Source organism: Garra rufa, chromosome 16 (genome assembly GCF_049309525.1).
Source record: "Garra rufa chromosome 16, GarRuf1.0, whole genome shotgun sequence".
NCBI lineage: Eukaryota > Metazoa > Chordata > Actinopteri > Cypriniformes > Cyprinidae > Garra > Garra rufa.
In genome coordinates, this window is record NC_133376.1 from 16,663,989 (window position 1) to 16,687,964 (window position 23,976).

The following is a 23,976-nucleotide window of genomic DNA, read 5'->3' on the forward strand; positions in this document are numbered from 1 at the left end:
AGTGAATGGGTGCCGTCAGAGTGAGAGTCCAAACAGCTGATAAAAACATTACAAAAGTAATCCACATCAACTAACAGCTTGTGAAGTGAATAGCTGGTGGAAACATCCAACATTAATCCAAGTGTCTTTTATCCATAATATTGTTTTTTACAGTGAAAAGTTGTATTGCCTGAATCAGGAGAAAGATATGTACTGATCAAACGAAGCCAAAAACAATATTCTAAACAAATATGATATTGAATTTTAATCAAGAGGATGACAGGGGATATACTTTTTCCCTGGATAAAGTGTTATTATGGATTATGGACTGTTATTTTGGCCAGAAGTGACCAAACATCTTAACGATGGATTTGTTTCTAACAAACATGCAGCTTTTCACCTCACAAGACATTAATTGATATGAGTTATGTGGATTACTTGTGAATTATTGTGATTTTTTTTTAATCAGCTGTTTGCCTGCAGAGGATCCGTTGGTGAGCAAGTCATGTAAAGCCAAATTTCTCCAAATCTGTTCAGATTAAGAAACAGACTCATCTACGTCTTGGACGGCCTCAGGGTGAGTGAAAATTCAGTGCACACATGTTGTGCACGAGGAGATATTGTGCAATCAGCTCCTGCGGATGAACAGACCACAACGTATGCAAGGTGAGTGTTCACTGAGCTAATCAGACAGCTAAATACCAGCTTGCATATTTATATAGGATTACATACACACACATTTACAGTGTCTAAAACAGCACAAAGAAGAGCTGTCTCATCTGCAGTGCTTAGACTGGAAACCAAACCCTGGATTTTCATTATTTCGGCTCTACATTTACATCTTCGGGGTCTAATTTAAAGACACTTGAAATTAAAACAGGAACTCACATTACTTGAAAGGTAATATGCTTTTTTGCAATTTGAGAATATATATATCTCGAAGTGGATCAAAAAAGTTAATCAAAGTTGTTCTAAGACAAGAACGGGTATTGTTTTGGTTTTAGGACAACTTTGATAAACGGTTTTGATCCACTTCAAATGTTGACTAATGTAGCATGGATATATTGTTGTATTATAAACAGTGTTGGGGAGGTTACTTTGGAAATGTAATAGATTACAGATTACAAATTACCCTATTTAAAATGTAATAAGTAGTGTACCTTTTCAATTACTTTAGAGAAGTAAAGTAACTGATTACATCTGATTACTTTTTGATTACTTTTAAGTTTCTAATGGATATTTTCAACTAAATCATTTTCAAGCATTTATACCAAGCAGGTGTGACCTTACAGTAGTTTACTGTTAGAATTTCAAAATCTTTCATCACTTGAATTAAGAATATATTAATTTATTTTAAAGTACAGCCATCACAAAACCAGACCTTATAACAAAAAAAAAATTGTTTACTGTTGTTACAAAATCTAAATTTTGCATAGCTATGACAGGACACACTGGCAAGTAACAATGCCTTGAAAAACTTAAATCTTAAAAAAAGATTTCTTTAAATATCTAAATTATCTATTTAAAATAATAGATAATTATTTTTAGTTATATTTAAGAGAAAACACAATTCTAGATTATAATAATGTAGTAAAAACACGTTTTTTTCTTCTCTTCTTTCTAAAAATCTGCATACTATTTTTTTTTCTTAACAATATGTGTGAAGGGAAATCATTATACCATACAGGGCTAATAATTATTTCTCACTAACAGAAGAAAGAATAGATTCTAGAATAGATACTGCCAAATCCAAACAGACTCATTCTTGCTGTGTCATAAAATCCATGGTATTGTTTATTTAATTTTTTTTTAATTGTTTTAAATAAAGTTACATTTCATCTAAAACACTGCTTAGATTCAGTGACCAACTGGGGTGCTTCACTAGATGATAGCTCGATTTTGCAAGACAAAATGGGACAAACTAATTGAGAGATTTGTCCACTAGGTGGCACGTTAGGTCAACATCGATCATTATAGAGAAAAGTTTCAAGCCCTTGAGAAAAATAGATCTATATTATTCGAAAATAAACTAAACTGCAGCGGATTTTCATCCTTCAAATCATTAGTCACGTTTCAGCTGAAAATCACGCAGTAGTGTAAACACTGATTTTACAAATGACACTCAAAATTAAAATGGGTTAATGTGATAAAATCGCAAGTTAGATCTGACATTACCAACCTTATTCAAGGAGAAAAAATGCGATATTTTTTTGTGAAAGGGTTCATGAATACAAGTGTGTCTGGTAAAGGCAGCTAGCAGGCTATCTAATTTGTTATGAATGTTTTTAATATTGGTCTCGAATACACAAAGGGGACGATGAACGCGCTGACAAAGAGGATTAACCTAATTGGCAGACGTGGTGCACCGCAAATTCAAACCAATCAAAAGCATCAGAATAGCACCGCTTTAATAAATGGCCTTAGCAGAAGGCATCGTGCATATCAAAAACAGGCAAGCAACAGATTAATATTATTCAACATATCCCATATTTTTAAAGACAATTTTTAGATGTAACCCCATTTGTAATCTTTAACATTTTCATAAGTAACTGTAATTTAATTACACATTTTTCTAAGTAACTGTAACGAATTACTGTTACATTTATTTTGTAATTAAATTACGTAACGCCGTTACATGTAACCCAACACTGATTATAAATGTATATAACCAATTTACTGTTTGCATCCCAGATACGCACTAATGTAATATAAAGCAAATACTGCTCTATTCCATTTGCACCTTTGTACTCATGTGTGGATAATTACCCAGATTGCATAGTCAACGGATAATTATCCAAACTACAGCAAACTACTCTCAAAGTGCAAATATCCGTACTATTAAAAAAGTGTGGATATTCAACTAAAGTTACGGAGCACAACACAAAGCAACAAATATAGGGGGAAAAAATGTAAATAGTCACACCCTAATATTACAGCACCTGAATATTACATAAAACAGTCAGATATATATTTTAATGTCTATATAAACCACAAATTATTTTGAGTAATCAAAAAAGTAAAAAAAAAATCTAAATAATAAAGTAAAAACATAGACAAGAAATTAAAATGATTAATCAATACTTTGTTGTTGCTCTCACAGATGTTTCCCTGGTCGGTAGTGTTTTCCCTGGAGCCGAAGGTTCCCGGCCAGCGCACTCCAGAGGAGCTGGTGACTAACACTTTGATGCTGGAGCTGGGTGCAATGGTGAAACGGACCGAGCGCATCCGGCTGGAGAAGGCAGCAGAGACTCGCAGACGCCGCAACTCGTCCTCCGCAGACTATAGCTGGCTGGCCGGCCCTCAACCGCACGTCCCGTACGAGCTCACTCCAGGAGACGTGCTGGACCTGCAGGACCTCTGCGCCCAGATCCCTCCTCAACAGTGCGGGCCAGTCATTGTCAGGTATGTGTCAGTGTTTTTTTTTTTTTTTTTTTTTTAATAACACTGAGAAAATATTATAGATTTCATTTATAGTATAATTAGGTTTTTAGTTTTAAATTTTGTTAAAATGTTAGTATTGTTTTTATAGTCTGTTTTTGTGAAATATATCTAAATATTTTTTAACTATTTTTTTAGTTACTTTAGAACACCAAGTGAAATTAAATGAAAATAAAAAAATGTTTCCTCGGAAGCTATATAAAATAAATAAAATAAAATATTATTTGGTTTATTTCATTTTAGTTAACATTTATTTTACTATCATTGAGATAATAAATGCTCTCTGAAAGTAAGTTTTTTATAGTTAGATTTATTATATATAAAATGTATTAATAATATAATGTCGGCACCAATAGCCTTGTGGGCACCTTATCGACGTATAGCGCCGTTGCACTTTGGGCATCCCAAATTTGAGTGCCGGCTCGCGGACCTTTCCTGATCCTGCCCCCTTTCTCTCTCCCACCTCGCTTTCTGTCCTATCCTAATAAAGGAAGAAAAAAACACCAAAAATAAGTCTTTAAAACAATAAATTAAAATAATAATATATAATACATAATATTATATATTATTATATTTATTAGTTTTTATATTTTCTTTAATTTTATATTCAGTAAAAGTTTGTCATTTTTATTGGATTAATTTTTTTTATAGCATTTTATTTTTTATAGTTTTAGTTTTATTTTAGTACATCATTAAACTAAATGAAAATGGGATGCCTTTGCGACTAGTTGAAAGTAATATTTAATTTCAGTTAAGATACTATTTTAGTTTCTATTACTATACTGAAAATAAAAAAAAAACTAGAAAGGTTATAAATTAGATATTTGTAGAAACATTTTTCACTCAGAAATTGCTAGTAAATTGCAATTAATTAAAGAAACTGCAAATAACACATTAAATTAAACAAAATTTTGAAGTAGAAAGACTAAAGAGTATTTTCTTGTAAAAAGTCCTCTAGTTTTTATTTACTGTAAAATCTTTTTTTTTTTTACAATGTAGTTTGAGTTATTTTTATATATATATTTTCCTTTTTCATTTTAATTAGCTATTTGTATTAATTTTTTGGTAACAATTTACAGTAAGGTTCTGTTCTGAATAAATAATATGCAATACATTACAGTATTTATTAATCTTCATTAATGCTAGTTAATGAAAATGCAGTCGTTCATTGTTAATTCATGTTAGTTCAACGAATGTTAGCAAGCACAACAATTAATTTTAATAATGCATTAGTATAAACTGAAATTAACATAAGATTAATAAATGCTGTAGAAGTATTGTTCAGTCTTAGTTCATGTTAATTATTTAACTAATGAACCTTATTGTAAAGGGTTAATATTTTTTTAAATGTCTATAGATTATATTCATTTTCATCTGTTTTAGTTTATTTTAGTACATCAAGCTGAACTAAATAAAAATGAGAAGTGTTTCCTTTTTTTAATGTTTTCTTTTATTTCAGTCAATGTTTATTATGTTGAAATCTTAAAATGTAATTCATTCTTGTAGTTTTACCTTAAATATAATAACCCTAGTAGGTACTGACCAATAAGATGTACAGTGACAGTCACGCAATACCTGTTAATGATTCTGATATTTGTCTTTTGTTCAAAAGGTTCAGGAAAGTAGTGTCAGACTTTGAGCCGGAGGTGCAAGAGGTCCCTAAACTCTTTCGGAGCATCCTAAGAAACTGCCTGGATGAGCTTCAGGAAGACTCGGAGCTCCAAAATCGGGTGAACCGTTGGGAGAAACAGCGCAGCAAGAGCCTCTCCTTCGTCACGTTCCGATCCAAGTTCCGCACCCTGAACCGGGGGAAGGGCAGCTTCGGTGGTTCCCGCAACAACCTGCAAGAGGAAAACACATGGTCTGATGAAGACGAGGAAGCAGCCGAAGAGATGACAACGGCCATGCGTGCCAGGAAGGGACGGAGCCTCAGCATGCCAGAGATCACTCCTCTTGAGCAGGCGGCCCACAGCTGAACAAGACGACGACGACAAGGTAAACAGAAAGACAGAAGAAAGATTTGAAAAGCTTGAAGGAAATGCAACCTTCAAGGTAAGTTGGCAACGGAAGAGGAAGAAAAGAGAAGCAGCAGAGAACAAGAAAAAGGGAACATCCTGAAACACTAAAGCTTATGCTTTCAGATTGTAAGACAAACACTGTTAACTGAACCAAAGAAGACGCCTATAGCCTAGTTGTATTTTTTTTTACTTTGTAATGTGTGCTTAAATATTTTGAATATTTGGATGTAAATATAAATGTGAATATTTGGCATAAATGTGTCTATTTTTACTGTGAGGGTGAAGCTCACAAAACCTGTAAAGAGTATGTCCAGGTCATATTTCTGAAAAATAAAAAAGGGAAAATTTATATAAAAAAAGAAGACATTTTGCTTACAAACAGTGGTGAAAAAATGTGGACGGAATAATATTTATATTTTATTGCAAATACACAATTGGTTAATTGTACACCATTTAAACTAATAATATCCAGTATTGTTTTTACCATTTCACCAAAAAAATAAAATAATTATAATAAAGCTCTCTAAACCCTGTTGGATTATTAAAACAATGTTAATTTCCAGTATTGAATACACTAGCAGTCAAGTTTTTTTTAAGAAAGTCTCTTCTGCTCACCAAGTCTGCATTTATTTAATCCAAAGTACAGCAAAAACAGTACCATTTTAAAAATATTTTTACTATTTAAAATAACTTTTCTATTAAAATATATTTTAAAATATAATTTATTCCTGTGATTTTAAAGCTGAATTTTCAGCATCAATACTCCAGTCTTTAGTGTCACATGATTCTTCAGAAATCATTCTAATACGCTGATTTGCTGTTCAAGAAACATTCATTATAATAATTATTATTATCAATACTTAAAAAGATTGAGTAAATTTTTTTAGGATTGTTTGATGATCCAGAGAGCAGTATTTATCTGAAATAAAAAGGTTTTGTAACATTATACACTATACCATGATGCTAAAATTCAGCTTTGAAATCACAGGAATAAATTACATCTTAAAATATATTCAAATAGAAAACAGTAATTTTAAATAGTAAAAAAATATTTAGAAATTGTACTGTTTTTGCTGTACTTCAGATCAAATAAATGCAAGCTTGGAGAGCAGAAGATACTTCTTTAAACTTCTGACCGGTAGTGTATGTTTCCTTCTCATTTTAGTTCGACCTGGACATATTCTCACCCGAAAAAATCTCCAAACCTGCAGCGACAAAAGCAGCATTAGCCATGATCAGTTTCTCAGATGTGTTTTAATATGTACTGTTTGTCCTTACATTACAAGTGTTCAGTTCATACAAGAGATGCAGAACATTCAGCTAAAAAAAGCCTGAAAACAGGAGTCTTCATAAAAAGTGCTCATTAAATAATACACTGTACATCGTTCATGAGTTTGATTTAAGATTGTGTGGCATGTGTGGGAGAAAGAAAGTCTGTGATTTACCAAATTAGAGAGTTTGACTTGAAAATGCCGCTTTTGAGTAAAGAAGACATCATCTCTGCCAGCTTCCTCTCCTGTTTCATTATTCACAGCATCACAGCGTGAAAGAGCTGATCTTCAGTTCGTTGTGCAGGTGGCCAATGTTCATCGGGCCAAAGTTGCTCCTCACAAATGAAGGAAACGCATCCAGCGAGTTCTCAGAGTACCGATCGGTTTCGTTACCAGAGCTACCAACACATGCAACTTCCTCTGCACTGGCCTGGAACGAAACACGATGTAATGAATGAGCATTTTATAGCTTTAGACCCATCTGGAGACTCTTTGGGCCCTTTAAACCGCAATGGGATCTTTTAAATTCCATAGTACTGTATAAAACACTGGTCTTCATTTGCACCTTCTTTACTCCTGCACGAAGCAAAATCATAAGACCAGGCAACTTCCTCTAACTCCTCCTTGGGTATTTGGCATAATCAAACTCAAAAAAAAGAAAATGAAAGTCTCTAAACAGTATATAATATTACAGACCCTATACTTACTAGGCCTGCAATCAGAAGGCCTTAACACTCGAAGGGAGAATCTCATGAAAATGGTCAAAACTTATATTTCACCACCCAAAAAAGAAAATATACTCTGTTTTTCTAGGACCATTAAGATATTTTTTGCATTGTGGCATTATTTTATTAACTAAACACATTTTACTTCAAATTCCCAGAAAAACATTCTATTATAATTTATTTCCACATTTATAAGTATATTGGTAAGTGTATAACATGGTAGCGTTTGTTGTAATGAATTTTTATTTATACTGTTTTTAACTGTAAAAAAAAAATGCTGTAATGGTCCTAAAATAGATATCAAAAATATAATAAATTATAAAAAAGTACAATTAATTATATCATTGATTTACATTTTTGGGGGGTAAAACATGAACCTGATATTTCTGTGAGATTCACCCATAAGTGGCAAATAATTGCCTGTCTTTGATATAAAAGCATTAATAAAGATTAACGGGGAATCATTATTATCAGGCGTACTTTATGAGGAGAATAAGGTCACAATTAATTTACTGTAAAAATGTTATCGCTGATTACGGATAACACTGTCTGAGAAAAACAAACTAATCCAGTTTGGAGAATCAAACCGCTTGGGAAAAAGCCTTCTCTTTTAATATGTGATTATTAATAAGAAACGAAGGCTTGAATATTAATGCAGATGTAGATGAAGCTCAAAGAGAAGAGAGTGAATCGGAACACCCTCGTCTCTGTTTAAATACACAGTAAATTCTCAGTTCCACCTTCATCAGCATCACCATCATTCTCCACTTGCTTACAGAGTCAAAGTGGGATGGTGACAGAATTAACATCTGACTCAAGTTACTCTGACTAAAATCATCCCAACCAATGAGCATCAGAAGCCCCCAAAACCTCCCTCCCTTATTTCCCAGTCCACTTGTGTTTTTTGCACATTCGCCCATAAGTCCACAGCCTGTTTCTCTCTCCTTCAAACCCTTTGGCTCCGTTTTCATCCCTCCTTATGCTCAGGGTCCTCCTCCTCAGGCGAGGAATACTACAAAGATGATGAAGAAGATGATGAGAACGAGGAATATCTTGATCATGAGCCAGCGATTGGAGGAGACGGACTGGAAGTACTTCAGTATCTCGGTGTGGGCCATTTCCACGTTTAGCTGGGTGTCCTCCACATTGGCGTCGATCCTGGTGGTCAACAGAAACACAGAAAATGAATGTGATTTTACAGCCTTTGACAACAGTTGCACAACTACACTGCCATTCAAAAGTTTGGGATCAGTGCGATTTTTAATGTCTCTTTTTAAAGTCTCTTCAAGGCTGCATTTATTTGGTCAAACATGCAGAAAAAACAGCAATATTGTGAAATATTATAACAATTTAAAATAATGTTTTTCTTTTTTAATATATTTTAATATGTGACCCTGGACCACAAAACCAGTCTTAAGTAGCACAGGTATATTTGTAGCAATAGCCAACAATGATCAATTGTTCTTTTTTGACAAAAATTATTAGGATGTTAAGTCAAGATCATGTTCCGTGAAAATATTTAGTACATTTTCTACCGTAAATACATCAAAACTCAATTTTTGATTAGTAGGATGCATTGGTAAGAACTTTATTTGGACAACTTTAAAGACGATTTTATCAATATTTTGATCTTTTTGCACCCTCAGATTCCATTAGATTCCAACTATTTTCAAATAGTTGTATCTTGGCCAAATATATTCCTATCCTAACATCCATACATCAATGGAAAGCTTATTAATTATTTTAAAGTTTATTTTATTAATACAATGTAAAATATCTGTTTTCTATTTTGTAATATACATTAAAATATAATTGATTACTGTGATGCAAAGCTTAAATTTCAGCATCACATGATCCTTCAGAAATCATTCTAATATGCTGATTTATTACTTATATTATCAATGTTGGAAACAGTTGTGCTGCTTAGTATTTTTTTTTAAAATCTGTGATACTTTTTTTTTAGGATTTTTTAGGATGAGCGTAAACTTATTTAGAAAACATAAAAATCTTACTGAGCCCAAACTTCTGAACAGTAGTGTATATCGCAATTAAACCAATCTTAATAAATGCTTTCACTTTTTTGTTTATTGTTTCGCCATAAGAAATTACTATTTGGCTATTATTACAATTTTTCAAAAATAAGTTCTTCAAATGGCCTTAGAAATTAGCTTTTGATTTTGGGCTAAAATGTGACCCAGACATGTTCATCATTTTCTCTTTCAAAAGATTTTTTTTATTTTCCCATAGATGCACATTAAGGTGCTACAACAATCATCGGTCTTGAACAACAAGGACATATTTACTTTCCTCCCAAAATTTAGAAGCGCATAAAGAGCTTTAGGGGGTGTAATGAACATTTATCAAATAATCATTTTTAAATGTCTTTAATACTTCCAGCTGCTCTTTGAAACAGACGAGGGATATAAAATATGCATTCTTAAAACCATCTACAACATATTCCAATATAAACAAAATATAAATGTGTGATATTATTAGACTTGATTGTGAACTGCTCTGAAACTGTGAGCCTGTAGAACACGCAAGAGCATGCATTCTGACTTTAAATGTGCAGCGTTCACTTTTATTTCAATAAATCATCACCTTCTGAAGTGTCATAATCACATTAAGCTGTACTGCACCTACTGGTTTTGTCTTCTCTAAATTTCAGATCTCTTAATGATAATTAAGACTTTTGTTATACCACTGAAGATAGTTGATGATCTTAAATTCTGGGACAAAAAATATTTTTTTTTACATTTTTTTTCAATTGGCACATACTCTTAAATAAATTTGACCAGTTCTCCCCCACTGACATCTATGCTGACTTAAAAAAAATACTACTGTGACTGTAAGTGTTTGTGTGTGATTTGTACAGCATGTATCTGAAGCATGTACTGTACTGTTGAGTCTGCGGCTTTGCAGTATGTTGATTCATGTGGTGTGTATGTATTTCTGTGGCTGTCTGACCTCTGAATCGTCTCTTCCTGCTCTTTGACCATGTGTGCCAACTGCTGAAAGATGGAGCCCAACTCCACAATGGTGCTCTCGATGTTCTGCATGGTATCCGTTCGGCTCTGGATATAAGAGTCCTATGCAAACATAACAAAAGCACATTTGATGAAATCAGATATTTAACATTTATCATAGATGCAAACCTTTAGCTAAATGCAGCAGCCTAGTCTACAATCCAATCCTAGTTTCCAGAGAGACTGATACCTGTTCATCGATGAGCTGCAGCTGCAAAGGGTTTGCTCTTGAGTCCATGTCGATGGCAACTTCTCCTCCAAGACTCCTGGACTCATCCTGCATCAGAACTGAGCTGTCTGTGAGAGCCGAGAAATTAAATAATTTAAGGAACGTGACAAGGTGAAAAATTCTGTTTTTCAAATAATAAATTATATAAAATAATTAAAATATAAAATATATAGTTTATAATATGTGACCCTGGACTACAAAACTAGTCTTAAGAGGCACGGGTATATTTGTAGCAATAGGCAAAAATACATTGTATGGGTCAAAATTATTGATTTTTCTATTATGCCAAAAATCATTACGATATTAAGAAAAGATCATGTTCCATGAAGATATTTTGTAAATGTCCCATCATAAATATATCAAAACGTAATATTTTATCAGTAATATGCATTGCTAAGAACTTAATTTGGACAAATTTAAAGGCGGTTTTCTCAGTATTTTTGTTTTTTGCACCCTCAGTTTCCAGATTTTCAAATAGTTGTATCTCAGCCAAATATTTTACTATCCTAACAAACCATACATCAATGGAAAGCTTATTTATTATTATTTATTTCATAAATTGCAGTTTTTTTTTTACACTTATGACTGGTTTTGTGGTCCAGGGTCACACATATACATATATATATATATATATATATATATATATATATATATATATATATATAATTACAATAATAATATCCTTATAATTATATTATAAAAAAATTATAATAAATGAAAAACAAATAAATTTAATAAATTTGTTAATACAAAAAGTTTAAATTTGTTCACAATGTTTAGTCACTACACTGTAACAATTTTTTTTGTTTTTTAAAGAAGTCTCTTCTGCCTGCATTCTTTGAAAAATAAAAATGTTGAAATATTTTTACTATTTAAAATATCCGTTTTCTATTCAAATATATTTTAGAATGTAATTCATTCCTGTGATTTCAAAGCTGAATTTTTAGCATCATTACTCCAGTCACATTATCCTTCAGAAATCATTGTAATATTCTGATTTGCTGCTCAAAAAAAACCTTATTATTATTATTATGTTGAAAACAGATGAGTAGAAATTTTCAGGTTTCTTTGATAAATAGAAAGTAAACAGAAATCTTTTGTAACATTATAAATGACTTTATCAGCACTTTATCAATTTAAAGCATCCTTGCTAAATAAAAGTATTACATTCTATTTAAGAAATTCTAAATAAAGAAAAATTACTGACTCCAAGCTTTTGAATGGTATGGTGTATTTAAAAAAAAATGTTAAAAAAGCTTTTTCAGATAAATTTCTTTCTATTCATAAAAGAATCTTGAAACAAAAAAATACTACTTTAAATATTGATAATAATAATATTAGCTTATTAGAATGATTTAAGAAGGATCATGTGAGAATGAAGACTGAAGTAATGATGCTGAAAATTTAGTTTTAATCACAAGCTTTAATTACTTTTTAAAGAATATTCAAACAGAAATCAGTTATTTTACATAGTAAAAATGTTTCAAAAGTGCACTGTTTTTTGCTGCAGTTTGGATCAAATAAATGCAGGCTTGGTGAGCAAAAGAGACTTCCTTAAAAAAAAAAACATTAAAAAACTTTTGACTGGTAGTGCAGAATGAGTAAATGTTTCCAGTGTTTTTCCAGTGAATGATTTTACTGGCACAGCCCAACACTATTTCTATCATAATATTAACTATCCATAAGGCATAATAGCTTGACTCATTACTATGAACTAACCACAAGGGATAATCTTTCAAATGAAAATGAAAATAAAATGAAAACAACAGTAAGAGGTGACATACTGAAGTTATTGGCGAGTAGAGGAGAGGCAGAGACAGGGGCCTGGGAGAAATGTTCTCTTCTGCTGCGCTGCTGCTTCAGATTCTAAAAACACAACAGGATAGATATGTCTTACTTAAAACAATAGAGAAATATTCACTCTTTACAAGTGAACTAAATGTTGTTTTAAACAAGAAGTTATTTAAACAAAACAAAACTGAGATGGCTCTAATCAAATAAAAAAGCAGGTTTCTTAGGACAACGATGCAAAAGGATCTGAATAAATATTTAATAGCCCAACAACTGCTTTACACGGAACTGATGATATTATAAATGTGCAGCACTGATCATAAAAAAAAAAAAAAAAAAAAAAAACTCACCTCTGTTCTCACTTCCAGGACTGACTTGAAATCATTTGACATTGATGCCAGCTTGGACTGCAACACAAACATTCACAGATAAGACTGTTTAAAGCATGTACTATGTCACAGCAGGAAAATGAAAGGTGTGGTAGTCAAGTCATCTCATGTCAATCAAAATGAGATCAACCACCCCTACTGTCTACAGCAAGGGATATTTGAGATAACACTTCCTGGAGAGTCTGGGATATGTGCACTGCAGGAAAATCAGATATAAGATTGTACCTGCAGGGAGACAACAATAGTGTTGGAATGTGTCTGGATGTGGCGGCCATTTTGCCCACTGCGAGATCGTACGAGGTCTTGCAGCTGCGCTATCTGCTTATTCAGACTGTTGATGTCCTGATGAGAGACACAGACCAAATATATCAGATCACTGCAAGAGGTTTGCTCTTACACAATATGATAGTAAGCTGAAGGATTCTGGTAAACACAGATACTAACAGTCCCTACAGGCAACTTCACCATCAATGTAAAGTGAAATAAGCAAGTACTGAGATTCATATCAATACGAGTTCATATGACATCACTAACCTGTTTAATGATGTACGTTAGCTCCTCAATCTCCACCGCTTTATCATCGAACAAAGACTTCCTTTTGGCCACTAGGATTGAGAGGAGAATAAAAATTCAACAATACCAGATCATACAGTGTAAAAATTCAAAGTCAATCATATTAGACCACAAAATAAACTAGGGAACCACCAAATAACCATGGACAAGCATCAGTTAAATGTTAAAATACACAAATCTATATGACTGACATGTTACTTACAAATTGTAAGCTTTTCAAGCTTGGCAAATGTGTTGCTCAAGTCTTTCCCAATTCTCCTGTTGCAGAGAAACAAAACAAGATTTCAAGGGGGGCAAAGTTTCGAAGAAACAGGACAAAAACACTGGGCAAAAGCCAAATAAAAATATGGATCTGAACTCTCACTTGGCCATAAGAGTGAAGTCACTGCGTTGTTTAAGAGCATTAATGGCAGGTTTAGTGTGAGTCCCATTCTGAATAGACAGAAGAAGAAATATTTGTTACCAAAAAAATAATAATAATAATAATTTTATGTACCAAAATTGACAACATCTCAAAGAAGATTTTAATAGAACAGTTCAGCCAAAGATGAAAATTTGCTAAAAATTTACTCAACCTCATACTTTCAGAAATGTAAATGAGTTTGTTTTTTATTGGAACAGATTTGGAGAAATTTGCTCACCAATTGATCCTTTACAGTGAATGGGTGCCATCAGAATGAGAATTCAAACAGCTGATTTAAAACATCACAATGGCGGGAATTGTGGATTATGATGATGTTTTTATCCACTGTTTGGACTTCCATTTGGATGGTAGCCATTCGCTGCAGAGGATCCATTGGTGAGCAAGTGATGTCAAGTTAAATTACTCAAAATCTGTTTCAATTAAACAAAAAAAACAAAAAAACATCAAAACCTATTTACATATTGTATGGCCTTGAGGTGAGTAAATAACAAATTGTAACATGAAAAACTTTAGTTGAATTTATAAAAACAACCCCTTTCAAAAGTTTACATACACTTGTTTCTTAATCCTGTGTTGTTACCTGAATGATCCACAGCTGTGTTTTTTATGTTTAGTGATTCATGTGTTCATGAGTCCCTTGTTTTTCTAATAATAAATAATACTGCCCGCTGTTCTTCAGAAACGTCCTTCAGGTCCCACAAATTCTTTGTTTTTTCAACATTTTTGTGTATTTGAACCCTTTCCAACAATGACTGTATGATTTTGAGATCAGTCTTTTTACGCTGAGGACAACTGAGGGACTCATATGCAACTATTACAGAAGGTTCAAACACTCACTGATGGCAGGGGTGAAAACCTTTTCAGTTAGTACTCCCCTTCAGAAGCTACAGATGTTTCCCAGAAGACAAAATAAATGAAATTTAATATGATCTTCAAATTCAAAAAGTTTTCACCCCCCATTTCTTAATGCATTGTGTTTCCTACTGAAGCATTAGTGAGAGTTTGAACCTTCAGTTGCATATGAGTTCCTCAGTTGTGAAAAGATGGATCTCAAAATCATACAGTCATTGTTGAAAAGGGTTTAAATACACAAATGCTGGAAAAAAAAAATTTGTGGGACCATTCAGGTCACAACACAGTATTGAGAATCAACTGTATGTGAACTTTTGAACAGGGTAATTTTTTATAAATTGAACTATTATTTTCTCTTGTGGACTATATGGAAACATCTTTTATGTGAAATATCTTATTCAGGTCAGTACCAAATAAAAAATAACATGCATTTTGTATGATCCCCTTTATTTTGGTAAAATAATTAACATTTTGCAGATTCTGCAAGGTGTTTGTAAACTTCTGACTTCGACTGTATATCCTGCATAGTGCCTTTTTGGAGCTTAGAAGCATAAATCATTATTTACTTTTGATGTATGAAACAAGCAGCTCACATTCTGACTAACCTAGAATAACCTCTGATTCATGAAAAAAGGAAAAGTAAATTATAACAGAATGTTCAGTTTTTGAGTGTGCAACCATTTAATGTAACATGTACTGATATTTTATCCTCTAAATCTAATATCCTTTGTATGGCATTGTAGTTGCAGATTATCGTACCTGTAACTGTCTCCCCTGCAGTGACTTGCAAGCCGACTGGAACTCAAGTGTGCGGTCCCGACAGGTCATGATAATGCTGCCGCTTTCCCTCAACAATATCAGGATGTGTATGTGTAAAAGGAGTCTAAAGCTATCCGGCTGCTGTGAAACTCTCTGCTGGCGTCTTTTATGAGGCCAAAGCAAACACTTCAGGCTTCAGATGTTCCTTGAGCTTGGAAGAGCTGACAGTTCTTCAGCGACTCCACTCATCATCTGAGGATCACAGAATGATTCAATCAGTCACCTGAACTTTAACTGTCAAAGCTGAGAAGAGACTAAATATTTTAGGTAGTATTTAGACACTTAAAGGGACACCCAAAATTTTAAATTCCGTCATCAAGTTGTTCTAAACCAGTATGAGTTTCTTTCTTCTTTTAACTTCTATAGGATTTTCCTCCATAGTATGGAAGTAAAATTGTTTTTGATAAAGGATGACAGGATTTTAATTTTTGGGTGAACTATCCGTTTAAGAATACTATACTTGCATTTGATAACAAAATATCAAACCAAATGGCTACTTAAACAAGCATTTTCAACCACTTGGTATCAAATACAATTCTTTAGGTACATGGCTGCTGTGAATCCAGGTAAAATGAGTCAGGTAAACACTCTTGTCACTCCCACATCCATTAACACTTGACGAATAGAAGATCTATTCAGCTCACATACTGATTTCAACACATCAGAGCTTGCCATTCTTTATAATATTAATAGGAAAATCCACTCTAGACAATATCTACAAATAATCAGTCAGCTGAGCAGAGAGGTAAACTCAACTCACATGTTATCGGATTATAGGCCACCTAGAATATTCTGGCTTCACAGATAGACGTGTAATAACAAATCAATGAAGGCCATCTCATACTTCGCTGAGATATATAACAAGCTTTTACTGATGTTATAAAGAGTAATTCTATCTTTCAAAGTGTTTAGAGGTTTGTTTACTTCTGTATAGTGACTCACAGCGTCTTCAGTCCAGCAGTAACAGTTACGCAGTTCTCTGAGCGCTAATTGGCCCAAAACTCGACAATTTCTGTCTTAATTTAAACCATAATCACTCTAGATGAGCCTAAACCACTAGCTAACACATTTCGACATCGTTTGTAATCGTTTACTCACGGTTATTGTATCATTTCGTCGTTTTTTCCAGTATTCCCGGCTTGTCGATGTTACGGAGGTCGGGGTTTCACTTCCAGTCCTTACCGCTTCCGGTGTGCGTAACGTCACTGCCACGTCCACGATTGCGCACGCTCACTGCCGCTTGCCGAAAGCGTGACTTGTGACACAGATGACCAGTTTCGTGTGATGTGCCAAAAGAATGTTAGTGTAAATCAAATAGAGTCTTGAAACTTCACTTTATTTTCTAATTTTGTATAATATTTAATTAGCGTTGAGTTTTAACGTTTTATAGTTAGTTTTTCCACTGTGTAAATATTGGCTAGTAATGTAGCAAATGTAACCTTTTCTTCTTAGGCCTGTCATTTAACACAGTGTTTTTGTTTAACAACAACAACAACAATAATAATAATAGTTGATGCTTTTATACGCCTGATTTGTTTGTCTGATTGTTTATTTTTTTATAATTATTTACTAATAATAATTTATTTAATAATAATAACTAATATTATTAATAATAAATGTAAAATAATAATAATTATAATAATTCGTTTTGATTTTGTGGACGTGCTTTTTGTGGTGAATATTCATGGTTTTATTTATTTATTTCATTTAGTTTTAGTTTGTTTTGTTTTTAGATGTATTTACATAATAATAATAATTAATATTATCAATAATAATATTTAAAATAATAATAATTATAATAATTCGTTTTGGTTTTGTGGACGTGCTTTTTATGGTGAATATTCATGGTTTTATTTATTTATTTCATTTTGTTTTAGTTTGTTTTGTTTTTAGATGTATTTACATAATAATAATAATAATAATAATAATTATTAATAATAATTACAATAATAATTATTATAAAAATAGTTTTGGTTTTGTGACAGTGCATTTTATGGCAAATAATATTCGTGGCTTATAGCAAATCTGTTTATTATTTATTTATTTATGTCAGATTGTTTATTTTTATTTTTAGATTTAGTTGCATAATAATTATTTATTTATTTGTTTAAATTTTAGTTTGATTGTTTATTGTTAGATTTGTTTATATAATAATTAAAATAATAATAAATATTAATTATCATTATAAATTAAAATAATAATTATAATAATTCGTTTTGTTTGTTTTAGTTTGTCTGATTATTTATTTTCAGATTGATTTACATAATAATAATAATAATAATAATAATAATGTGTTTATTTATGTTGTAATTAGTCTGATTGGGTTTTTAGATTTATTTACATAATAATAACTGTAATCATAATAATAATAATAATAATAATTATTATTATTATTATTATTATTACATATTATTATTATTAATTAAAATAATAATTTGTTTTGGTTTTGTGAAAGTGCATTTCATGGCTAATATTCGTGGTTTATAGGCATATGCAACAATTTATTTATTCATTATGTTTTAGTTTGTCAGATTGTTATTCTTCAGATTTATTTACATAATAATTACAATAACAATAAATATTACTATTACTATTATTATTATTAATTAAAATAATAATTATAATTATTTTTTGTTTGTCCGGTTGTTTATTATTTTAGATTTATTTACATAATAATAATAATGTATTTATTTATGTTTTAGTTTATCCAATTGTTTATTTTTAGATTTATTTACATACTAATTTATATTATAAATTAAAATAATAATTATAATTATTTGTTTATTTTTTGTTTTAGTTTGTCCGATTTGTTATTTTTAGATTTATTTACAACATTATTATTATTATTATTATTATTAATTAAAATAATAATAATTGTAACAATTAGTTTTGGTTTTGTTAAAGGGCATTTTATGGCGAATATGTGTGTTTATATGCAACAATTTATTAGCAAATGTATTTTTTTTTATTTGTCTGATTGTTTATTTTTAGATTTATTTACATAATAATATTATTTATTTATTTATTTATTTGTTTATGTTTAAGTTTGTCCAATTGTTTATTTTTAGATGTATTTACATAATAATAATAAAAAAATATCATTAATAATATTAATTATTATTAATAAATCTAATAAATAAATCTAAATTAATTAAAATAATAATAATTATAATTGTTCGATTATTTTTGTTTTAGTTTGTCTAATTGTCTATTTTTAGATTTATTTACAACATTACATTATTATATTATTATTAATAATAATAACTAAAATAATAATAATTGTAATAATTAGTTTTGGTTTTGTTAAAGGGCATTTTATGGTGAATATTTGTTTTTATAGACATATGCAACAATTTTATTAGCAAATGTATTATTTATTTATTTGTCTGATTGTTTATTTTTAGAGTTATTTACATAATAATAATAATTAAAATTAATAATATTAATTATTATTATGTAAATAAATCTAAATTAATTAAAATAATACCGGTAATTATAATTATTCGTTTATTGTTTGTTTTAGTTTGTCTGATTGTTTATTTTTAGATTTATTTACAACATTATTATTATTATTAATTAGTAATAATTAGTTTTGGTTTTGTGAAAGTGCATTTTATGGCGAATATTTGTGTTTGTAGACATATGCAACAATTTTATTAGCATTTTTTATGTATTAGTTTGTCTGATTGTTTATTTGTAGATTTATTTACATAATAATAACAATAATTAAAATTATACTAATTAGTTTTGGTTGTGTAAAAGTGCATGGCGAATATTCGTGGCTTATAGACATAGGCAAATAGCCTAGAATCTAGACGCGCCCCTAGCGGCAGCAAATTACATTTGCTTCTAAGGGCAGTCTAGTAACTCTCCGTTCACTTGAGATTTCCAAAAATCCAAAATCGACCGGGCCAATCACGAGTCGGTGGGCGGGTTTAACATGATGACGACTGACCTGCGACCATTAGTTCCGTCAGACGTTCTCTGGTTCCGTGAATTACGCGTGAGAGATAAAGCGATGGCTGCTGCTAGCGAACAACTTTCTTTCGAATCGGCTTTGGACGCCACTCTGAAAGACTTGGAGTTAAGCTTTTCTCTGAGAAAAGAACAAGAAACTGCACTGAGGTCGTTCTTACAAAAGAAGGATGTATTTGGAGTTGACTACTTCACCTTCTTCGTTGCTCCGATTGGTTGTAGCGCTATCCTATTGCGTGGAGAGTGAGTTTGAAAGACAACCGTTTGTCCCGCCCCTCCGGTTGAGCGCTGTCTATGGAGAGTGCCCAGACCCTACATTTATGTGGGTCTGGCTTGTCAGGCTAATAGGCAAACATTTTATTTGCAAATGTAGGTAACGTTTCAAAGCACTACTTGACCAGCAGATGTCGCCAAAAGAATTAAAAATGAGAAACTGTGAAACTATAGGTGAATATGATTTTAAAGATTAAAAGACTACTAAGTGCAAAAGTGGCCCAAAAAAAAAAAAAACAGAAACCTTTTGAAACATAATTGTGAACAAAGTATTTTCATTCAAAATATTTTATTTTATTAAACTATACAACAATTTTTATGTTACAAAAGCCAGCTTTATTTTCTTCATCCAAAATATTAATTTAATTTAGTTTTATTTTATTTGGTTTTGTTTTATTTTATTAAAATACAGAACAATTTAAATGTTATAAAAGCAGACTTTATTTTCTTTCTACAATTTTTTTATTAAAATACAGAAATATTTTAATGAAATAAAATCAGACTTTATTTTCTTTATACAATTTTTTTTTATTAAAATACAGAAATATTTTAATGAAATAAAATCAGACTTTATTTTCTTTATACAAAATGTTTATTTTATTTGATTAAAATACAGAAACATTTGAATGCTATAAAAGCAGAGTTTATTTTCTTCATCCAAAACATTTATTTTATTTTATTAAAATGCAGAAAATGTTTAATGTGTTTAAGGCAGACTTTATTTTCTTCATACTAAATATTTATATATTTATATATATTTATATTATTTATATAATATAATCATATGAATATGATTTTAAAGATTAAAAGACTACTAAGTGCAAAAGTGGTCAAAAAAAAAACAAAAACAGAAACCTTTTGAAACATAACTGTGAACAAATCACACATTCATTTGTTTTCATGATCGGCACTTTTTTTTTTGTTTTTTTTTTTACTTTTATTGCTGTTATTATATAAGCCACTCTTATTTTCAACCCCTAACCTCACACATTCAGATTTTCAATAAGACATTTAGCATGTTTCCTAACCCATTTGTAACCTTGGCTGATTCCCACAATGTAGATCCTTTTTTAGATTTTACTCTGTGAACATTTGGTCTCCACAGTGTAGGAAAACATTGACCTCCACACACATACACATACTCTCAGCGATTCAACATGAAGCAGCATGTAACCTAGCATGTGTTTGATGTCCTCTCAGCATAAGAGCTTTTTGTGCTCCTTATCTCCTTTGTGCGGATCAGCCCAACTTACTTTGAATCCAACAAACCCCTAACTTATCTGAGGATCGGCATTATTTTGGCCTGAGATGGATGACGCAGCTCTTTCCAGCCCATTCGAGACAGGGTTCAATAGCATCAGCGTTGCCTCAGTTACATAAAAACACATTAGAAAACCTTTTAATGACCTAAATGTGAAGGTTTACATTTTTCCCTTACATGCTGACACACACACACAGGCTGCGCTCAGACAATGTCGTCGTCTCTGGCAGATAACATCACAACGCACACATATTCATGTTGTCCAGATAGCATCCAGGCCTGCTAGAACACAGCTGCTTCAACAAAGAGACGCAAGGAAAACACGACTGATGTTTTATCATTAGTGCCACTTTGGGCACCAACGCACTCACACACGCAAGAGCAGGAAAACAACTGTGTTTTTAGCTGGAAATGAAAAAAAAAGAGCTGAGCCTGACAGAGGAAAGAGGACGGCCCTGGAAAATATCATTTCTATAACATCTATAAGACAGGGAGGAAGGGAGAGAAAGACAGAAATGTATTCCATCTTCTGGTCGGATGAGTCACGCTGCGTTTTCTCCCTCTCCCGTTTTTCGTAATCTTGCGGGCGGGCTGCTAAATTTAGTCCTGGCGCTGAGCCCTGACAGACAGGTAGGCCAGCATCATCCTCAAAATGAGTCTACACACACACTCATGAGCAAGCGCACACATTCGGAAACAGGCGAGGATTGAATTTGGACGTAAATCCATATAGGCCCACTGCTGCATACAAACACAAACACATGACTTGACTGCATCGAGCACAGTCATCAAACATGCTGTGAAATATTTATATGAGAACTCGCTGCAGGTGATGCGCTGGAGAGGATGTTCTATTTTGATAATGTCACTGGAATCAGATGTCTGGCTCTCTATTAATACAAAATCCCATTTGAGAGTGTGATGAGGGGACCAGATAGTGAATAAAAGCGCCGCCGCCGCTCAGCACGATAAAATCTGACCTTTACAAAACTGTCAGCAAGCACAGGACAATAAAAGCCCTTGTTTGAGTCTATAATATGGGAGAACATGTTTTGATTTAGTTTAAATTGACGATTTTTCAAAATTTGAAGCCTATTTTAAGATTTTTGGTTACTGTCATTACAAACGTTAAGAAGAAGAAGGAGAAGAAGAAGCAATAGAACATAAGATTTAAAAAAATATATTTTTGGTCAAAAGAATAGGCCTTGTATTACAGCAAAATGTAAAAAATGTATTTATTATTATTACTATTTTTTATTTATTCCAGATTATATTTCACATATATTGACTAAACGACTATAAATCGAAATTAGAAAATGAAGCCTTTATTTTTAGGATTTGGTTAACTGTCATGAAATGAAAAAATCATATATTATTAATATGAATGTATATAATATAACATAGTAATAGTAGTAGTAGTAGTAGTAGTAGTAATTATCATCAAATATAATTAAAAAAAAATAAATAGAACAAACATGCAGAAAAATGTTAATGGTTATAAATGCAGACTTTATTTTCTTCATCCAAAATTTTATTCTATTTTATTAAAATGCAGAAAATGTTTAATGCTTTTGAAGCAGACTTTATTTTCTTCATCCAAAATATTTTGTTTTATTTTATTAAAATACAGAAAAAAGCAGACTTTTATTTTTGTCATTCGAAATATTTTATTTTATTAAACTATACAACAGTTTTAATGTTACAAAAGCAAACTTTATTTTCTTCATCCAAAATATTAATTTAGTTTTATTTTATTTTATTTGGTTTTGTTTTATTTTATTAAAATACAGAACAATTTAAATGTTATAAAAGCAGACTTTCTTTTATTTATACAAAAATTTCATTTTATTTGATTAAAATACAGAAATATTTTAATGTTATAAAATCAGACTTTATTTTCTTTAAACAAAATGTTTATTTCATTTTATTAAAATACAGAAACATTTTAATGCTATAAAAGCAGAGTTTATTTTCTTCATCCAAAATATTTATTTTATTTTAATTAAAATGCAGAAATAAATGAAATGCAAAGCAAACTTTATTTTTGTCATCCAAAATATTTTATTTTATTTTATTGAAATGCAGAAAAATGTTAATGTTATAAGAGCAGACTTTATTTTCTTTATTCAAAATATTTATTTTTATTTGATTAAAATATGGGAAAAAAATGTAATGTTATAATAGCAAACTTTATTTTTGTCATCCAAAATATTGTTTATTTTATTAAAATGCAGAAAATGTTTAATGTTTTAAAAGCAGACTTTATTTTCTTCCTTCAAAATATTTTATTTTTATTTTATTAAAACACAGAAACATTTTAATGTTATAAAAGCAGTTTATTTTCTTCATTCAAAATATGTATTTTATTAAAATGTAGAACAATTTTAATGTTATAAAAGCAGATGTTATTTTCTTCTTCCCAAATATTTAATTTTATTAAAATGCAGAAAAAATGTAATGTTAAACAGACTTTATTTTCTTCATCCAAAAATATTTATTTTATTTGATTAAAATACAGAAAATTGTAATGTTATAAATACAGACTTTATTTTTCTCATCCAAAATATTTAATTTTATTAAAGTGCAGACCAAGTTTAATGTTATAAAAGCAGACTTTATTTCCTTCATCCAAAACATTTAATTTATTATATTTGATTAAAATACAGGAACATTTTAATATTTTTAAAAACAGCCTTTTAGGCAGTCCAAAATATTTATTTTATTTTATTAAAACGCAGAAAATATTTCATGTTATAAAAGCAGACTTTTTATTTCCTTCATCCAAAACATTTAATTTATTATATTTTATTAAAATACAGAAACACTTTAATATTATAAAAACAGCCTTTTAGGCAGTCCAAAATATTTATTTTATTTTATTAAAACGCAGAAAATATTTAATGTTATAAAAGCAGACTTTATTTTCTTCATCC

At 30.8% G+C, this 23,976-nt stretch overlaps 2 protein-coding genes across 2 annotated transcripts; one reads left to right on the forward strand and one right to left on the reverse strand.

The window, feature by feature from the left end:
• The first annotated feature begins 716 nt into the window (after window positions 1-716).
• On the forward strand, window positions 717-6,815 carry LOC141288659 (protein RD3). The gene is made up of 3 exons (XM_073820821.1): window positions 717-879; window positions 3,080-3,381; window positions 5,030-6,815. The coding sequence occupies exons 2-3, from the start codon at window positions 3,080-3,082 to the stop codon at window positions 5,391-5,393; spliced, it is 666 nt and encodes a 221-aa protein (XP_073676922.1). The 5' UTR covers window positions 717-879; the 3' UTR covers window positions 5,394-6,815.
• stx5a (syntaxin 5A) lies at window positions 6,671-16,725 on the reverse strand. The gene is made up of 11 exons (XM_073820820.1): window positions 16,633-16,725; window positions 15,475-15,726; window positions 13,804-13,871; window positions 13,642-13,697; window positions 13,401-13,471; window positions 13,092-13,208; window positions 12,828-12,884; window positions 12,471-12,552; window positions 10,648-10,754; window positions 10,399-10,520; window positions 6,671-8,589 (listed from the first exon to the last, which is right to left on the reverse strand). The coding sequence occupies exons 2-11, from the start codon at window positions 15,541-15,543 to the stop codon at window positions 8,430-8,432; spliced, it is 909 nt and encodes a 302-aa protein (XP_073676921.1). The 5' UTR covers window positions 15,544-15,726; window positions 16,633-16,725; the 3' UTR covers window positions 6,671-8,429.
• Between the last annotated feature and the right edge of the window lie 7,251 nt (window positions 16,726-23,976).

Bases quoted from the DNA above. Each gene is read 5' to 3' on its own strand.
- stx5a (XM_073820820.1), bottom strand. From the start codon at position 15,543: ATGACCTGTCGGGACCGCACACTTGAGTTCCAGTCGGCTTGCAAGTCA. The intron at 10,755-12,470 runs GTATGTCACCTC...CGGCTCTCACAG, and splicing joins TCTACTCGCCAATAACTTCA to ACAGCTCAGTTCTGATGCAG. The intron at 10,521-10,647 runs GTATCAGTCTCT...ATGTTTGCATAG, and splicing joins TGCAGCTCATCGATGAACAG to GACTCTTATATCCAGAGCCG.
- LOC141288659 (XM_073820821.1), top strand. From the start codon at position 3,080: ATGTTTCCCTGGTCGGTAGTGTTTTCCCTGGAGCCGAAGGTTCCCGGC. The intron at 3,382-5,029 runs GTATGTGTCAGT...TTTGTTCAAAAG, and splicing joins TGCGGGCCAGTCATTGTCAG to GTTCAGGAAAGTAGTGTCAG.